Source organism: Callorhinchus milii, unplaced genomic scaffold (genome assembly GCF_018977255.1).
Source record: "Callorhinchus milii isolate IMCB2004 unplaced genomic scaffold, IMCB_Cmil_1.0 Scaffold1, whole genome shotgun sequence".
Taxonomy (NCBI): Eukaryota; Metazoa; Chordata; class Chondrichthyes; order Chimaeriformes; family Callorhinchidae; genus Callorhinchus; species Callorhinchus milii.
In genome coordinates, this window is record NW_024704742.1 from 10,265,692 (window position 1) to 10,280,227 (window position 14,536).

At 44.7% G+C, this 14,536-nt stretch overlaps 1 protein-coding gene across 1 annotated transcript in view; it reads right to left on the bottom strand.

The window, feature by feature from the left end:
* The window catches only part of LOC103186731 (chondroitin sulfate N-acetylgalactosaminyltransferase 1), a 47,083-nt gene that overhangs the window by 9,333 nt on the left and 23,214 nt on the right, over positions 1–14,536 (bottom strand). The window contains exons 2-3 of the mRNA XM_007905937.2: positions 13,299–13,515; positions 1,741–1,842 (exon numbers count right to left, since the gene is read on the bottom strand). Of these exons, the coding sequence (XP_007904128.1) occupies positions 1,741–1,842; positions 13,299–13,515 (319 nt within the window). The remainder of the gene's footprint in view (positions 1–1,740; positions 1,843–13,298; positions 13,516–14,536) is intronic.

A 14,536-nucleotide genomic window follows, 5' to 3' on the forward strand; every position in this document is an offset into this window, starting at 1 on the left:
GGCTATGACTCAGGTTGGATGATGCAGGGGCTGGAGTTCCTGAGTCTCGCTCAGTTCCTGTTGGTCATGGGTGGGAGGAGGTGGAAGCACTTCCCTGTATCTGACGTGGGCACTGTAATTGACACCGGAAACATCTGGATGAGGAAACAGACCAGTCAGCCACCCGTCCGTCCGTCTGCCTGCCTGCCTGCCTGCCTGCCTGTCTGTCTGTCTGTCTGTCTGTCTGTCTGTCTGTCTGTGTCCGTGCATCCTCTGTGTCTCCGGAGCCTGGTGCCGCACAGGGACTGATATCATTCACATAGAACAGGTGGTTGCCCAACAACACTCTCCCTGCCCACCAGTCCAGGCCCAGGTTCCAAACCCTCATCTGAGCTGCACATCAGCAGCACGGGGATCAAAGTCAGTGTATTCCTGCTGACATTCACGCCCTCCAGTTTGCTGATTGCTGTTACCCCAGTCGGGTGCTGCTACCCCAGTTAATCTAACAGCTATCGGGCAATCCTGTCAGAGTGCCGCCTTTCACCATAATGATCCCTGGGAACCCGGCTCATTTACAACCTGACATTCCACCGTTGCTTGAGGCTTCATTAGCTCTTAATTGAGTTAAACGTTGCTCTACGTCAGTCAACCCTGGAACACGGTGCAGCTCCAAGGGTGAATTCTTGAGTCCAGTGGTAATTACTGACCTGCTGCGACTTAGAGAGCTCAGTGTGGTCTCTTGCCCCTGATACAGTAATAATAATAATAATAATAAAAATAATCCTTGCATTTGATGTAGTGCTTTATCATGTCTTTGAGATGTCTCAAAGCGCTTCACAGAATATACTATGAATTGACTTTAAGTTTTGTGGGCAAAACACGACAGCTAATTGCGCACAGCAGTGTCGCACAAACAGGCATGGATTGAATAACTAAATTATTATTATTATTTTATTAAGGGATTTAACCCCGGAAAAGCAATCCAGCCAATCGTCTTATAACTGGGTTCCTACTTACTGCTACTAAACAGAGGAGTGTGAAATAAGGAAACTTGCCCAACGTTTCGCCCTGCCCAGGAATCGAACCTGGATCCTCTTGCTTGTGAGGCAAGTGCTCTAATCACTAAGCTACAGGAGTCCACATATTCCAGAAAATTAACTGTTAACAAAAAGATTAGCAGTTGTCTCAATTGCTAGAAATTAAATAACATTAAATAACAACAATAACATTACATTTATATAGCGCCTTTCACGTCAAGGCGCTGAATAATAAATGCTCGCTTCAAAAATATTGGGTATTACCACCTAATGATAATTGTGGGTGTTAATTAAGTACTAATTAAGAAATGCCAGTAAAATCACATCAGAATATTAGAGATCTCTTAAAATTCACCAAACCTGAATATCACAGAGTAACTTTCAAGACTGTAAAGTATTCAATAAGATATACGTGCCCTGCGTTCCACCATTGGTGGTCGCGCTTTCAGCCACTCTGGAAGACTCTTCCCTTATCCCTCTGTCGTGCCCTCTCTTTCCCCATATTCAGGTCGTGCCTGAAGAGCTTCCTCTTTGACCATGCCTAAAGTTACCCCCCCACTCCTCAGCATCATGCCAAGTGCTCTTAGAAGCTACCCTGGGCGAGGGCGGCTATAGGAGCACAAGATGGTGGTGGTGTAACACACATACATCCCTATTCTGGGGATTGTCTGAGCCAAACGTTATTGTCTGTCTGTCCTCAATGTACCAGCAGGGGAACACTCACCTTGAAATATTTTCCAGGACACTTTTCACTTCATTCATCTGCTCCTTCCCAAAGTAAACAACCGTGAGGTGAACTCTGCCATCCTGCCGAATGCACACCTCCCTGCAAGACAGGTAAAAGAGAACTTACGTTCATTGGAGAATATAGGTAAGACCCAGCTGCCATTACCAAACCCACAAATTTTAAAAGAATTCCGCGACCCTATGACACCCATCTTCACCCGACCCTACTGGCTTCTCATCACACAGAGGATATAGTTCAAGATACTGGTCCTCACATTCAAAGACCTCCATGGCCTTACTCCCCCCAACCTCTGCAACCTCCTAACCCCTTACCAGCCTGCCCGCTCCCTCGGCTCAGCGGGCTCCGGCCTGCTTCACTTCCCCCACCTCACCCACCCCACCCTTGGCGGGCAGGCCTTCAGCCACTCTGCCCCCACCCAATGGAACTCCATACTGCAGTTCCTCCGCCTCGGTCCCTCCCTTCCCTCCTTCAAGACCCATCTCAAGACCCTCCTCTTCGAGCGTGCCTTCGGTCACCCTCCTTCCCCCCCCGGCCCTCCATCTTCCTATATCCCGACCCCCAGCTTGGGTCCGAAACAACGATTGTCCAGCGTCTTGGGACATACTCCCAATGTGAAAGGCGCTATACAAATGTAGTGTTGTTGTTTACATCTACATTGATGAATGGCATGGTCAGAGTTTGTGAAACAGGCCTGCCCTAACCAAAGAGGGCTGAGCAAACAGAGAGATGGAACTTTGTGTACCCCTCTAGATTTCTCTTCCTATCTATCAGACCATTCTGCAGCTGATGGATGCACAGGTCATGCCTTTTGAGCTCTTTGACCCTTTTATAAAAAACAAATATATTTGATTAGCTGAAACCCTCAACAGGAAACCTGGAGTTAATTGAATAAATAAGGAGCATAAACTTGATGAATCCCTTGAACACAGGAGGTACCCGAGAGGAGGGAGACTTGATTTTTTGAGACTGGCAAAAGTATTTAGGAATCGGGAACTCCAGATGTGATACGAACGACTTTCTGGACCACATTTGGAAGGCAATTTGGGTTTCAACTTCTGTGAAGTTGGCATCGGAGTGGAGTTTCAGAGGGTCAACAACAACAACTGCATTTACGCAGCGCCCTTCACGCAGGATGGCATCCCGGAATGTTTCAGTGGCGGGTCTGACAACGAGCCAAGGGGAGAGTGAGGAGGGAGGTGACCGTAAGTATGAGCAAAAAGAAAGGTCTTCAGGTGGGATTTGAAAGTGGGGAAGGAGGGGGCAAGGCAAAGGGATTGAGGGAGAGAGTTCCAGAGTTTGGGGGTGTATTGGCTGAAGGCACAAGGGACAAATAGGAGGCCGGAGCCAGCTGAGCGAAGGCAATGGGTAGTGGAGTGGGGGTAAGCAGGGTCGATTCCATACTGGCCGGATCCATTATTTGCAGTCCCTTTGAGAATACCCTCACCCACCCTCCAAGTACACGCAAGCTGCTGTGATTAGAATTCCACAAGGAGGTGGGGAGACACACCAACAGGGCTTGGAATGACAACTCTCATAAAACACTACATAAGGCAAAGACCCGGTATTGCTGTCAATCTATAAACGTACCCCTAATACTGTGTCAACCTTTATAAGGCAACAACTTTTAATTATCTCTTCGCTCTCACGCCCTCTTTTGATAGAATCCTAAAAAAGAATGATCGATTCCTTGTAAAATAGAGAGTTGTATTTGGAATCATAGAATCATAGAACATTACAGCGCAGACAGAGGCCATTTGGCCCATCATGCCTGTGCCGGCTCTTTGGAAGAACTACCCATTTAGTCTCATTTGTAAAAATCCGGGATGCCATCCTGCCATCACTCTGAAGGCCAGACCAACACTTCAAACAAATTACATTTGTATAGGGCCTTTCACATCGGGAGGGTGTCCCAAGGGACAAGACAATCAGGGATTTAGACCTGAGCAGGGGGTTGGCATCAGGAGGGGTGGAGGGTAGGGAGGGTATGGGTAGGAGGGTGACCGAAGAAGTGGTCGAAGAGGAGAGTCTTGAGGCAGCATTTCATGATGCTTCAGTACCTCAAAGGAACATTGGGTAGATTGGGTGCAATGTAAGAGTAAGGGGCAGACAACAATGCATGAGTACAAATAACATACCGAGCAGTCTACAGGACTGGGTTTCCCCTCCTGCAAGGCATATCCACAATACCTTCAAATCATGTGGAGGCAGCTGTGGATTCATGATGTGCAACATAAATCTTCCCTGATCCAGACAGACTGCACTCCCACACTGACGTACTAAATTCATTTGGGGGCTTTGTTTAGCTACGATCAATATTAGAGAAGTGAGAGGAAAGATATTTTTTCCCAAAATGTCTCTAGTTGATTGCCATGATCTTGACTTCCCCAATTACAGCAGCCAACAATAATATTTACTGGCCATCAAGATAATGGATATGTGCACTCATTACTCATCACTGTGCAAATCTATTTTAAATACACACACAGCAAAACCGCTGGATTCTAATCTAGAGCCAATTTGGATCTTAAACAGATTTAACTTTCCATTGAAAAAAATGAAAACATTAAATACTGATACCAAGACACTTGTAGTTCTGGTATAATTCAATGCCACAAAATCTTTTTTTATTAGAAACATCCCGATTACAATTACTCTTTATGTACTTGGATTTATGTTCTCCTTTTCCTGGAGATTTGTGAAGTTCTGATAGACATTTTGAGATTGCCATTAAACCTTGAGAGGAATCCAACAGACTTAAAACAAACAAATGTTTCCTATATTCGAGAAGAGTATTCAAGCCATCCATACATCATAATAATAATAATCCTTCCATGTGATATAGTGCCTTATCACGTCGTTGAGATTTCTCAAAGAACTTCACAGAATATATTGTAAAGTGACTGTATTTTGTGGCAGAAACGCGGCAGCCTATTGCGCACAGCAGTGTCCCACAAACACTTATGGATTGAATGATCAAACTGTTTTGTTTTTTCCGGCGTGGGGTGGGGGTGGGGATTATTAGTGATCCGCCAATCGACTAACAACTGGGTTCCTACTTACTGCTAGATAAACAGAGATGTGTGGAGTAAGGGAACTAGCCTAAGGTTTCGCCCTTAACACATTTATATTGGAATGTAAAGTCTAACAGCCTATTAAACCCGAGGCTTACAGTGAGAGTAGAATGTATGTACAGTATAACGCAGTCTGAACACAGTCACCAACTTTCAAACATTAGAAAATCCCAAGACTACAGAAACACACGTGCAACTTATTAAGAACACGTGTGTATTATCCGTCTGTGCTTCTATTTTATTTGAAGCAGTTGCACAGTCCAGCATAACCCTATCCATAAATGAACTACATTCAGTGAGTTTCTCCTTTGCAATTGCCCATGAGGAATGTATTAAATGTACATACAGCCTGTATCTACGTTAAATAATAAATAATCCTTGCATTTGATATAGCAGTTTTCACGTCGGGAGAATTGCTCAAAGTGCTTCAAAGGAAAGAGTGCAGGACTACGGCGCACACAGCAGCCAATTTGCACACAGCTATGTCCCACAAACAGCCACTTGAATCACCAATTTTATCTGGGAGATTGTTAGCCAAGACACACGCACACACACATGGAATCATGTTACAATGTGTTAAGTGCAGTGTGTTTGTTAGAATTCATTGCATGCACACACATGCTTTGTGCACATTTCCATGTATAATGTGGAATTATTCAACCCCTGTTCAGGGAGTATCTGATTCACTGAAAGATACTTCAGAGACCAGGAAAAGAAATCTCCCATTGTTTGGAACCACATCTTTTGTGAGGCACTGCTTTTGTGGCAAGTGTGACTTCTGAGGATTGGCTTCTAAGCCAAATAATATTTACAGTCTAAAGGTCATCAAAATAATGGATATGTAACACTCATTACTCATCACCATGCAAATCTATTTTAAATACACACACAGCACAACCGCTGGATTCTAATCTAGAGCCAATTTGTATCTGAAACAGATTTGACTTTCCAATAAAAAAATGAAAACTGATACCATCCATGACACTTATAGGTCCAGTGTGCTGCATACTTCAACGCTACAAAACCTTTTTTTTTGGAAACAACAACAACAACAACAAGATTCCATTTATAGAGCGCCTTTCACGTTGGGAGGACGTCCCAAAGCGCTGGACAGTTTGGTCAGGACCCGAGCAGGGGGGAAATGGTCAGGGTGAGGGGAGGGAAGGGAGGGAGCGAGGAGGGGGTAAATGGTCAGGGTTAGGGGAGGGAAGGGAGGGAGCGAGGAGGGGGTAAATGGTCAGGGTGAGGGGAGGGAAGGGAGGGAGCGAGGAGGGGGTAGAGAGTCGAGAGGGGAGCTGAAGGCACGGTCAAAGAGAAAGGTCTTGAGACCAGCCTTGAAGGAGGAAAGGGAGGAGGCGGCGAAGGCACTGGGGGATAGAGTTCCAGAGCCTCGGGGCTCAGAGGCTGAAGGCCCGGCCACCGATGGTAGGGCGGTTGGGGCGGGGGATGTGGAGCAGACCGGAGCCAGAGGAATGGAGGGTACGGACAGGTAGGTAGGGGGGTAGTAGGTTGGAGAGGTAGGAGGGAGCGAGGCCGTGAATGGCCTTGTAGGCGAGGATGAGGATCTTGAATTCGATCCTCTGGGGGATGGGGAGCCAGTGGAGGCGAGCGAGGGTGGGAGTGATGTGGTCGCGGTGTCTGGTGCGGGACAGTACACGAGCTGCAGAGTTCTGAACGACCTGCAGCTTGTGGAGGGAAGTGCCGGGAAGGCCGGCGAGGAGAGAGTTCCCATAGTCCAGCCTTGAGGTGATAAAGACGTGGACCAGAGTTTCAGCAGCGTGAGGGGTGAGGTAGTGCCGTAGTCTGGCGATGTTTCAGAGGTGATGGAAGGCGGTGCCAGTTGTGGCGCGGATATGAGGGAGAAAGGACAGCTCAGGGTCGAGCAGAACGCCGAGGTTCCTGACCGGCTTTGAGAGGTGGAGAGTGCAGCCTTGGATGCTGATGCTGTCAGCACCTGAGGTGCGGAGGCGCTGACGTGAGCCAATCAGGAGGGCCTCAGTTTTGCGCACGTTGAGCTGAAGAAAGTTGTCTCTCGTCCAGGACTCGATGTCGGACAGGCAGCTGTCAGGACATCGGTGGTCGTGGAGTTGAGGGTAGAGGAGGAAAGGTAGAGTTGGGTGTCATCCGCATACATGTGGAAGTTAACCCCATGTCTGTGGATGATGTCACCACAGGGGAGCATATAGAGGGTGAAACACCCCGAATACAATTACTCTGAACAAAGTCTTCAGTAGACCAAGATGCCTGTATCAGTCACACCCTATGTGCAGGTAACTCAAAGCTGGGATGAAAAATTGTAAAAAAAAGACTAAATTAAAAACGGCAAAAAAGATACTATTGCATACTTTTCTCATCTTTCAGATACATCAAACAGATACAACGTGAGCTCGGTCAGTTTGTTTAGAGAACGTGAGTTTCTCTTCAGGTAGAGCTTCAGTGTTAGAACTGAATTGGATAGTTTTCTTTTAAGAAATAACACGATGGGATACAGTACACAGGCAGTTCGGGGCATATGTGGATGTGACCACCAGGAAGATGGAAGGCAAACTAGATGGACCTTGGTCTTTTTTTCATCTAGCATTTCTTATGCTCTTAGGTTCTAATACCTCACAGAGGTAAAGCATTCCTTTTGCTGAGTCCCTGCAATGAAAAGGATTCAGGGAACTTGGTATAATTGAGTGCTGGTTGACAGAATCACACCAGCCAGCTTCATGCTGATATATATCCTGTCTTTGGATCAGAGCTTTGGATCATGTCTGTTCTCCCAACGTGAAAGGCTATATATTAATGTAGAATGTCTCTAAATTACATTGTAAGAAACTTAAAAGGATTTGGAGCAGTTGAGGAAATGAGTCAGCCCCACCTCTTCATGGTGTTTGTTCCCTTTTTACTTTCTTTTGTCAATTTGTCTTTGAATTCTCTTTCCTTTCACTGGTGTATGGTTGGTAATCCGTCGGTAACCAAGTACCAATTAGCCTTTATTTACACCCGTTGTACTGGATTCAATGTCAATGCACACATTGATATTAATCTGTTTTATTTGCGATGCCAGAAGCTGACAAATTCAAGAAAAATAATGAAAACATGTCTGCAGGCATAGAGATGATGTGAAGTGGGGTCAAAGTTGAGCACAAGGGAGGAAGAATTGAAAAAACATGTGCTTCTGTTGAGAATGATTCACCAACAGTATTCGTAACATGTGCATTTATACAGGCAATAAATGAGGATGAATTAGGACGGTTGGCCATTTGTCACTGCTTTGTGTGCTCAGACTGAGAAACATGGTGTTATAATATCAATAATAAAACTTCTCACCCCAAGAGCAAAAGGCAGCAGCACTAGGTCAAGGCTAGTGGGGGAACCTCAGAGGTGAAGAACGTAAGAAGAAGCATTGAAGAGCCAACAGGAAAGTGACAAGAGGAGAGACATTAGAAAAGAGGGCGAGGTACCTACGTGAGGTAGAAACTATGAGGAGAGACATCAATGGCTGAGTGTATGCACGTGTGCATATGGATGTATCAGTATTCCATATGGAGATTTGCGTCTGCCCAGAGATGTGTGTGTGTGTTAGTATATCATGTGTGTCTGCGTTGTGGGTCTATATATTATGTGTGCATGTATGTGTAAATTATATGTGAGCAAATTGTGTGTGTGTGTGTATATTGTGGGTGTGTTCCAGCGGTGGTTAAGCCTTCAGCCTCTCTGCCCCCATCCTTTGGAACTCCATTTCACATTCCCTCCACCTCGCTCCCTCCCTTGCCTCCTTCAAGGCACATCTCAAGACCCTCCTCTTCGATCGCGCCTTCAGTCACCCTCCTACCCTTATCCTCCCTGCTCTCCACCCTCTCTGATCCCAACCCCCACTGCTTAGGTCCAAATCCCTGACTGTTCAGCGCCTTGGGACGTCCACCGACGTGAAAGGCGCTTTTCAAATGTAATTTTGTGTCATATAATAATAATCCTCACTTTGATATAGTGCTTTTCACGTCTCAAAGCGCTTCATAGAATATACTGTAAAGTGAATTGACTGTATATTTGTGGGTGAAACTGTATATACTGTGTGTGGGTGGGAGAGATGAAAGCTATTACAAGGCCTGACATAGTTCCAGGCATGCTGAATATCTCCGTCAGGCTCCTTCAACTGAGTATTGTGTGGCGTTAAATCCCAACTTCTTGGGTGAAAGTGGTTGCGAGGTACTGGGTACATTGAGGCTGGTTATGGGGGGCCAATGTCAAAGGGCAAAACTGTTCAATTCTAGTTCCACCAAGTTCTCAAAAGGGGTCAATTTCGAATGACACAGTGTCCACTCAATGAAAGGCAGGGTTGCTGATTGACAGAGACCGCTGCCAAATCATCAACATCCCCTATTCATTGGCCATCGACAAGCACCTGAGGTCAACGCAACAAAGATCTGCTGCTGTGGATTAAAATTAATCCACATTGTGTTCATATGCACTGCCTGAAAATGCGTCGACACAGTGCAAGCCGGGGAAGAAAAGCTAGGTAGGACTGCAGCCTTCCCTGATAACATAGATCTTTAATATGCAAGTCTTTGAGGCATCAACTGCAAATACAATCCAATTGAAGAAGTGCATCCTTCTTAGTCTGTGAAGCTCTTTCAGAAAAGCTGCCATGAGAGCCACTATATCAAATGTAAGGATTATTATCGCTGCTTCTCTGGGCGCTGAGTGCTAATTGGTAACACCAACAACAAATTTATATTTGAATAGTGCCTTTCACGTCGGGAGGACGTCCCAAGGTGCTGGACAATCAAGTATTTCAGACCCGAGCTGGGAGTTGGGATCGGGGAGGGTGGAGGGGAAACGAGGGTGGCAAAAGGCACGATCAAAGAGGAGGGTCTTGAGACAGGTCTTGAAGGAGGCAAAGGAGGGGGCGAGGTAGAGGGACTGCAAGATGGAGTGCCAAAGGATGGGGGTAATACTATTACCGCTTGCAGATTTGGGGTTGGTGTTCTTAAATGGCCTCCAGACCTGCAAAGTCCACCTGTAGGAATAGTGCTCCATGGGAACAGATTCACAGCACATTACATCAAAATGTTTACATGGTTCCAATGGGGGTTCACACAGGCTGGAACAGCTTGCCATCACTTGAGTCAGGACTTTCTCACAGACTTGCAGGGTTAACTCATTCCAATTTCATGACTTTTCACTATAATAATCCTTTCATTTGATACAGTGCCTTATCAAGTCTTCGAAACGTCTAAAAGCGCTTCACAGAATATACTGTAAAGTGTAGGGACTGCATATTTTGTGGGTGAAACCGGGTAGCCGATTGCGCACAGCAGTGTCCCACACACAGTCATGGATTGAGTGACCACATTATTATTATTATTTTTGAAGGGATTATTATCCCTGGAAAGCAATCCGACGATCGACCAACAACTGGGTTCCTAGTTAATGCTAGGTAAACAGAGGCATGTGGAGTAAGGAAACTTGCCTAAAGTTTCTTCGTGCCTGGGAATTGAACTCCTCTCACTTCCAAGGTGAGCGCTCTAACCACTGAGCTACAGGATTCCACATTATTATCTGCTGTGATTTCCTGTGACAAAGAGTGATCCAACTCAACAGACAATCAGGTCCCCAGTCAGTCATTCTTCTCCTCACCACCCCCTCACCCGAAATCAGGATTCCCTCTCACCTCCGACAGGATCCTCAGGGTCAGGTCTTTATGGCTACAGAGTTGGGAAAACAGTTAATTTCATGATACAGTATCAGCTGCCTACCAAGACAAACTACTGTACTGCACTACCACTGTCAGTCATGTAAATCACTTGGAACAATCCTGTAGCTCGGTCCCCTGGAGCCCCAGCTTCCCCATTGGATTCTATGAATAAACAGCGATGATTTTTTTAAAGGAAGCAGAAGCCACTTCCAGAAAAAGAAATCTGTCAGCATAATTGAAAGAGAAGTGCTCAACTTGCCTGGAATTCCCGTGTTCCCGTTTTAAATTTACCCAGAGAATTGACAAACTCTGGGAACATTCTGAGAACCAAAATATTGGCAAGTCAGATCAGACAATACTTTTTATATTCACCCAAGTACCTCAAGTGTTCTGAGACACTACAGTCTCACTTACATCAACAACAACAAATTATACTTGTATATTGCACTTCACGTCGGAAAGACTTCCCAGGGTGCTGGACAGTCAAGGGTTTTTAGACCTGAGCTGGGAGTTGGGGTCAGGAGGGGTGGAGGACAGTGAGGGTGGGGGTGGGAGGGCAGCCAAAGGGATGGTCAAAAAGGTCTTTAGACGGGATATAAAGGAAGCAAGAGAGAGGTAAGGCGGAGGGATTGCAGGATAGAGTTCCAGAGTGTGGGGGCAGATGCTGAATGCCCAACTACCAATGGTGGGGCGAGAAGCATGGGGGACCTGAAGCAGGCCAGAGTCTGCCAAGTGGAGGGAACGGACAGGCTAATATGGGATTAGGAAGTCAGAGAGCTAGGGGGGAGCAAGACCGTGGAAGGCTTGGAAGGTGAGAACGAGGGTTTTGTTCTTGATTCTCTGAGGGATGGGGAGCCAGTGAAGCCGGGCAAGAATGGGGGTGATAGGTTTGCGGAGCCTGGTGCAAGAGAGGACATGTGTGAAAACAGTGCAGATAATGGGTCTGTGTGTGGGTCTCTTTCTCTCTTATCTGTACTCACCTGGATTCGGGCGATGTTGCGGAGGTGGGGAAGGCAGAGCGGGTCATCGCATGGATGTGGGGTAGAAAAGATAGTTGAGGGTCAAACAAAATGCCAAGGTTCCAGACTGGTTTAGCAAGGTGGAGTGTGCAACCATGGATGGTGGTGCTGTCAGCATCTGAGGTGTGGAGACGCTGACGGGAGCCAATCAGAAGGGCTTCAGTCTTGTTGTCGTTCAACAGAAGAAAGTTAACTCTCATCCAGGACTTAATGTCTGACAGACATTCTGTCAGGACAGCAGTGATCCATGTGAAAGGCACCATATCAATGCAAATTGTTGTTGTTTTAGTCTTCTGTCACAAACTCAGTCTGAGATCTCCTGGCAACATGGCAAAGCCGGCCATCACTCCACACTCTTCAATTTTGACACAGGAGAGGCCTGAAATTCCACTTAGCATTAGCTTGCAGGCTGTTTTGTTTGGAAACTCAAGATTGTGTGCAGAATTGGATACAATTCTTCAATTCAAGAGAAGCCGACTTTTTTAATAATATTAAAAAGAAACTTTCCAATTAAAAAAAGGTTTTCAAATTAAGATTGCATTGAAGAATTTTTTCCACAATTCTGCATGATTTTAACTGTTAAACCAAAATGGTTGTTAAATGTGGAGAGTGATGGTGGGGGAGGAAATTATGCTTGAATAGTTTCAATAACACAGTGCCACAGTAGCAGAAACTAATTTCAGTTAATAATAATAGAGCTGTCATAACGTACAGCCCAACACCAGATGCCTCTGGCCCTGAGGGCATGATATATCATTTATTTCATTTAAATTGTAATTTAATTTATAATCTTTACTCGGAAGGTTGTGGCATTGCTCAATTTTATAAACAGTTTTCTCCATTTAACATAGAAAAGGGAAATCTTGCCAGAAGACATTTGAATCCTTTTTTTCCTCTATTTGGTGCATGGCTCCACAGACATCAGACTCCCGCCAATATTCTCCTCCAAAAATAAAAATAATTTGGTCACTCAATCCATAATTAAAATAGAATAAATAATTTGGAATTGTCTTTTGAAGACTGTTTGTGGGACACTTCTGTGCACAATTGGCTGTCATGTTTCACTCACAAAACAGAGTCATTACACTTTACAGTGTAACCTGTGAAGCGCTTTGGGATGTCTCAACAACGTGATAAGGCGCTATATCAAATCCAATTATCATTATTATTATTATTATACCTCATCCAAATGGCCATTATTCGTGTGAGTCTGGATGGGTGTTGGCATCAGTTAAGCCATGACCAAAAATCTAAGATAATAATAATAATAATTCTTGCATTTGATATAGCGCCTCATCACATCTTCAAGACATCTCAAAGCGCTTCACAGAACACAGTATAAAGTGAATTGACTGTATATTTTGTGGGTGAAACACAACAGCCAATTGCACACAGAGGTGTCCCGCAAACAGTCATTTGAGTGACCAATTTATTATTTATTTATTTTACGATCAGGCAGAATTGTGAAATATCGGAGCACTTACGAAGATGGATGGCAAATCCTTCTATTCTGTGAATGGGGATTGAAATTGTACGTGAAAACTCTGAACAAAGGCCCCACCTGGTTTTCACCTCAGACACCTAAGCACTTACTCTGATCTCGCCTGTCACAGGTTCTTGTGTGTGAGTGCGCACACATTGGATGTGTTTGTGCGTTCTGGTGATAAGATGAAGGAACTAATTGTATTATTCATCATGTACATTCATTACAAAATCTATATTTAATTTAAGGGAAAGGCCGATCAAACAGAACCATCGTACCTGAAGTTATGCATAAATTGTCGAAATTTATCAGCTCTCTTTGCCAGGGGCACGATGATGTTAATTAGTACATGGGACGTGTCCACTTTTTCCTTCGTCACCTTCATGATGGGACCAAATGGACGGAATAGAACCAGGCGTTTGAATTCACGGGCTTTGTCTCCTTTGAAAGTAAGCTCGTATAAGGTACCTTTGTCCTTCTCTGTGCGGTAAATACCTGCGGAAATGACGAAAATTCAAAACAAATTACTCCTCGCCATCAAAGCAAGGGCAATCATGGCCTGAGGATAATAATGATAATAATCCTTGCACTTGATATACTGCCTTATCACAACTTCTAGACGTCTCAAAGCGCTTTACAGAATATACTGTAAAGTGAATTGACTGTACATTTTGTGGTCGAAATGCCCACAAATCAACTAGTAATCTAATTAATCTGAACCACTTTGTTCACCTAAACCTTCTGCTGAGAATGATTGTCCCTAGTTATAGAATTTGAAACCATGTTAAACATATTATTACTCTTCAGTTCACTGTACCATTTAGCATCTTAAATACTTAAATAGGATCTCCCCTGAGCCTTCCCTTTTACAGTGAGAACAGGAATTGAGAACACTTTAAAAATAAACCTATTATAGCTGTATTATCATTCAGATCTGAGACTGATCTGCCAGCACAATACAGGTGGAGTGATTGTCAACTCTTAACACAATATACAATGCTCAATCCAAAATGCCGAGACCTAAATAATCACTTTTGCTTAGACAAAACCCAACGGCATCGAGCAGACGATGAGAGCAATTACATCAGCTCAGTCTATCTCAGCTCAACTTGTAGACGGAGAAGACTCAAAGAGAAAATAATCGGATGTGTCTGGTGAGAGTGTAAAACCAGCAGGGAATCGATCACTTCTTAAAAGAATAGCAAACAGGCAAGACTTTGTCAATGCTTCCTTCAGATGTTTCACAGATGAAACATAACAGGATATCCAAGAATATGCAAACGGCCATGACCTTAAGAGTGCTGAGTGAGCTTGCACATGCACATTGTGAAACTGATGTTAACAACAAAGGAACTCATGTACTAACAAAAAGGATGTGTGTGTGTGTGTGTGTCTAAGTCACACACAGGTCATTTCAATCCACGACTGTTTATGGGACACTGCTGTGTGCAATTGGCTGCCGCATTTTGCCCACAAAACATACAGTCAATTCACTTTACAGTATATTCTGCGAAGT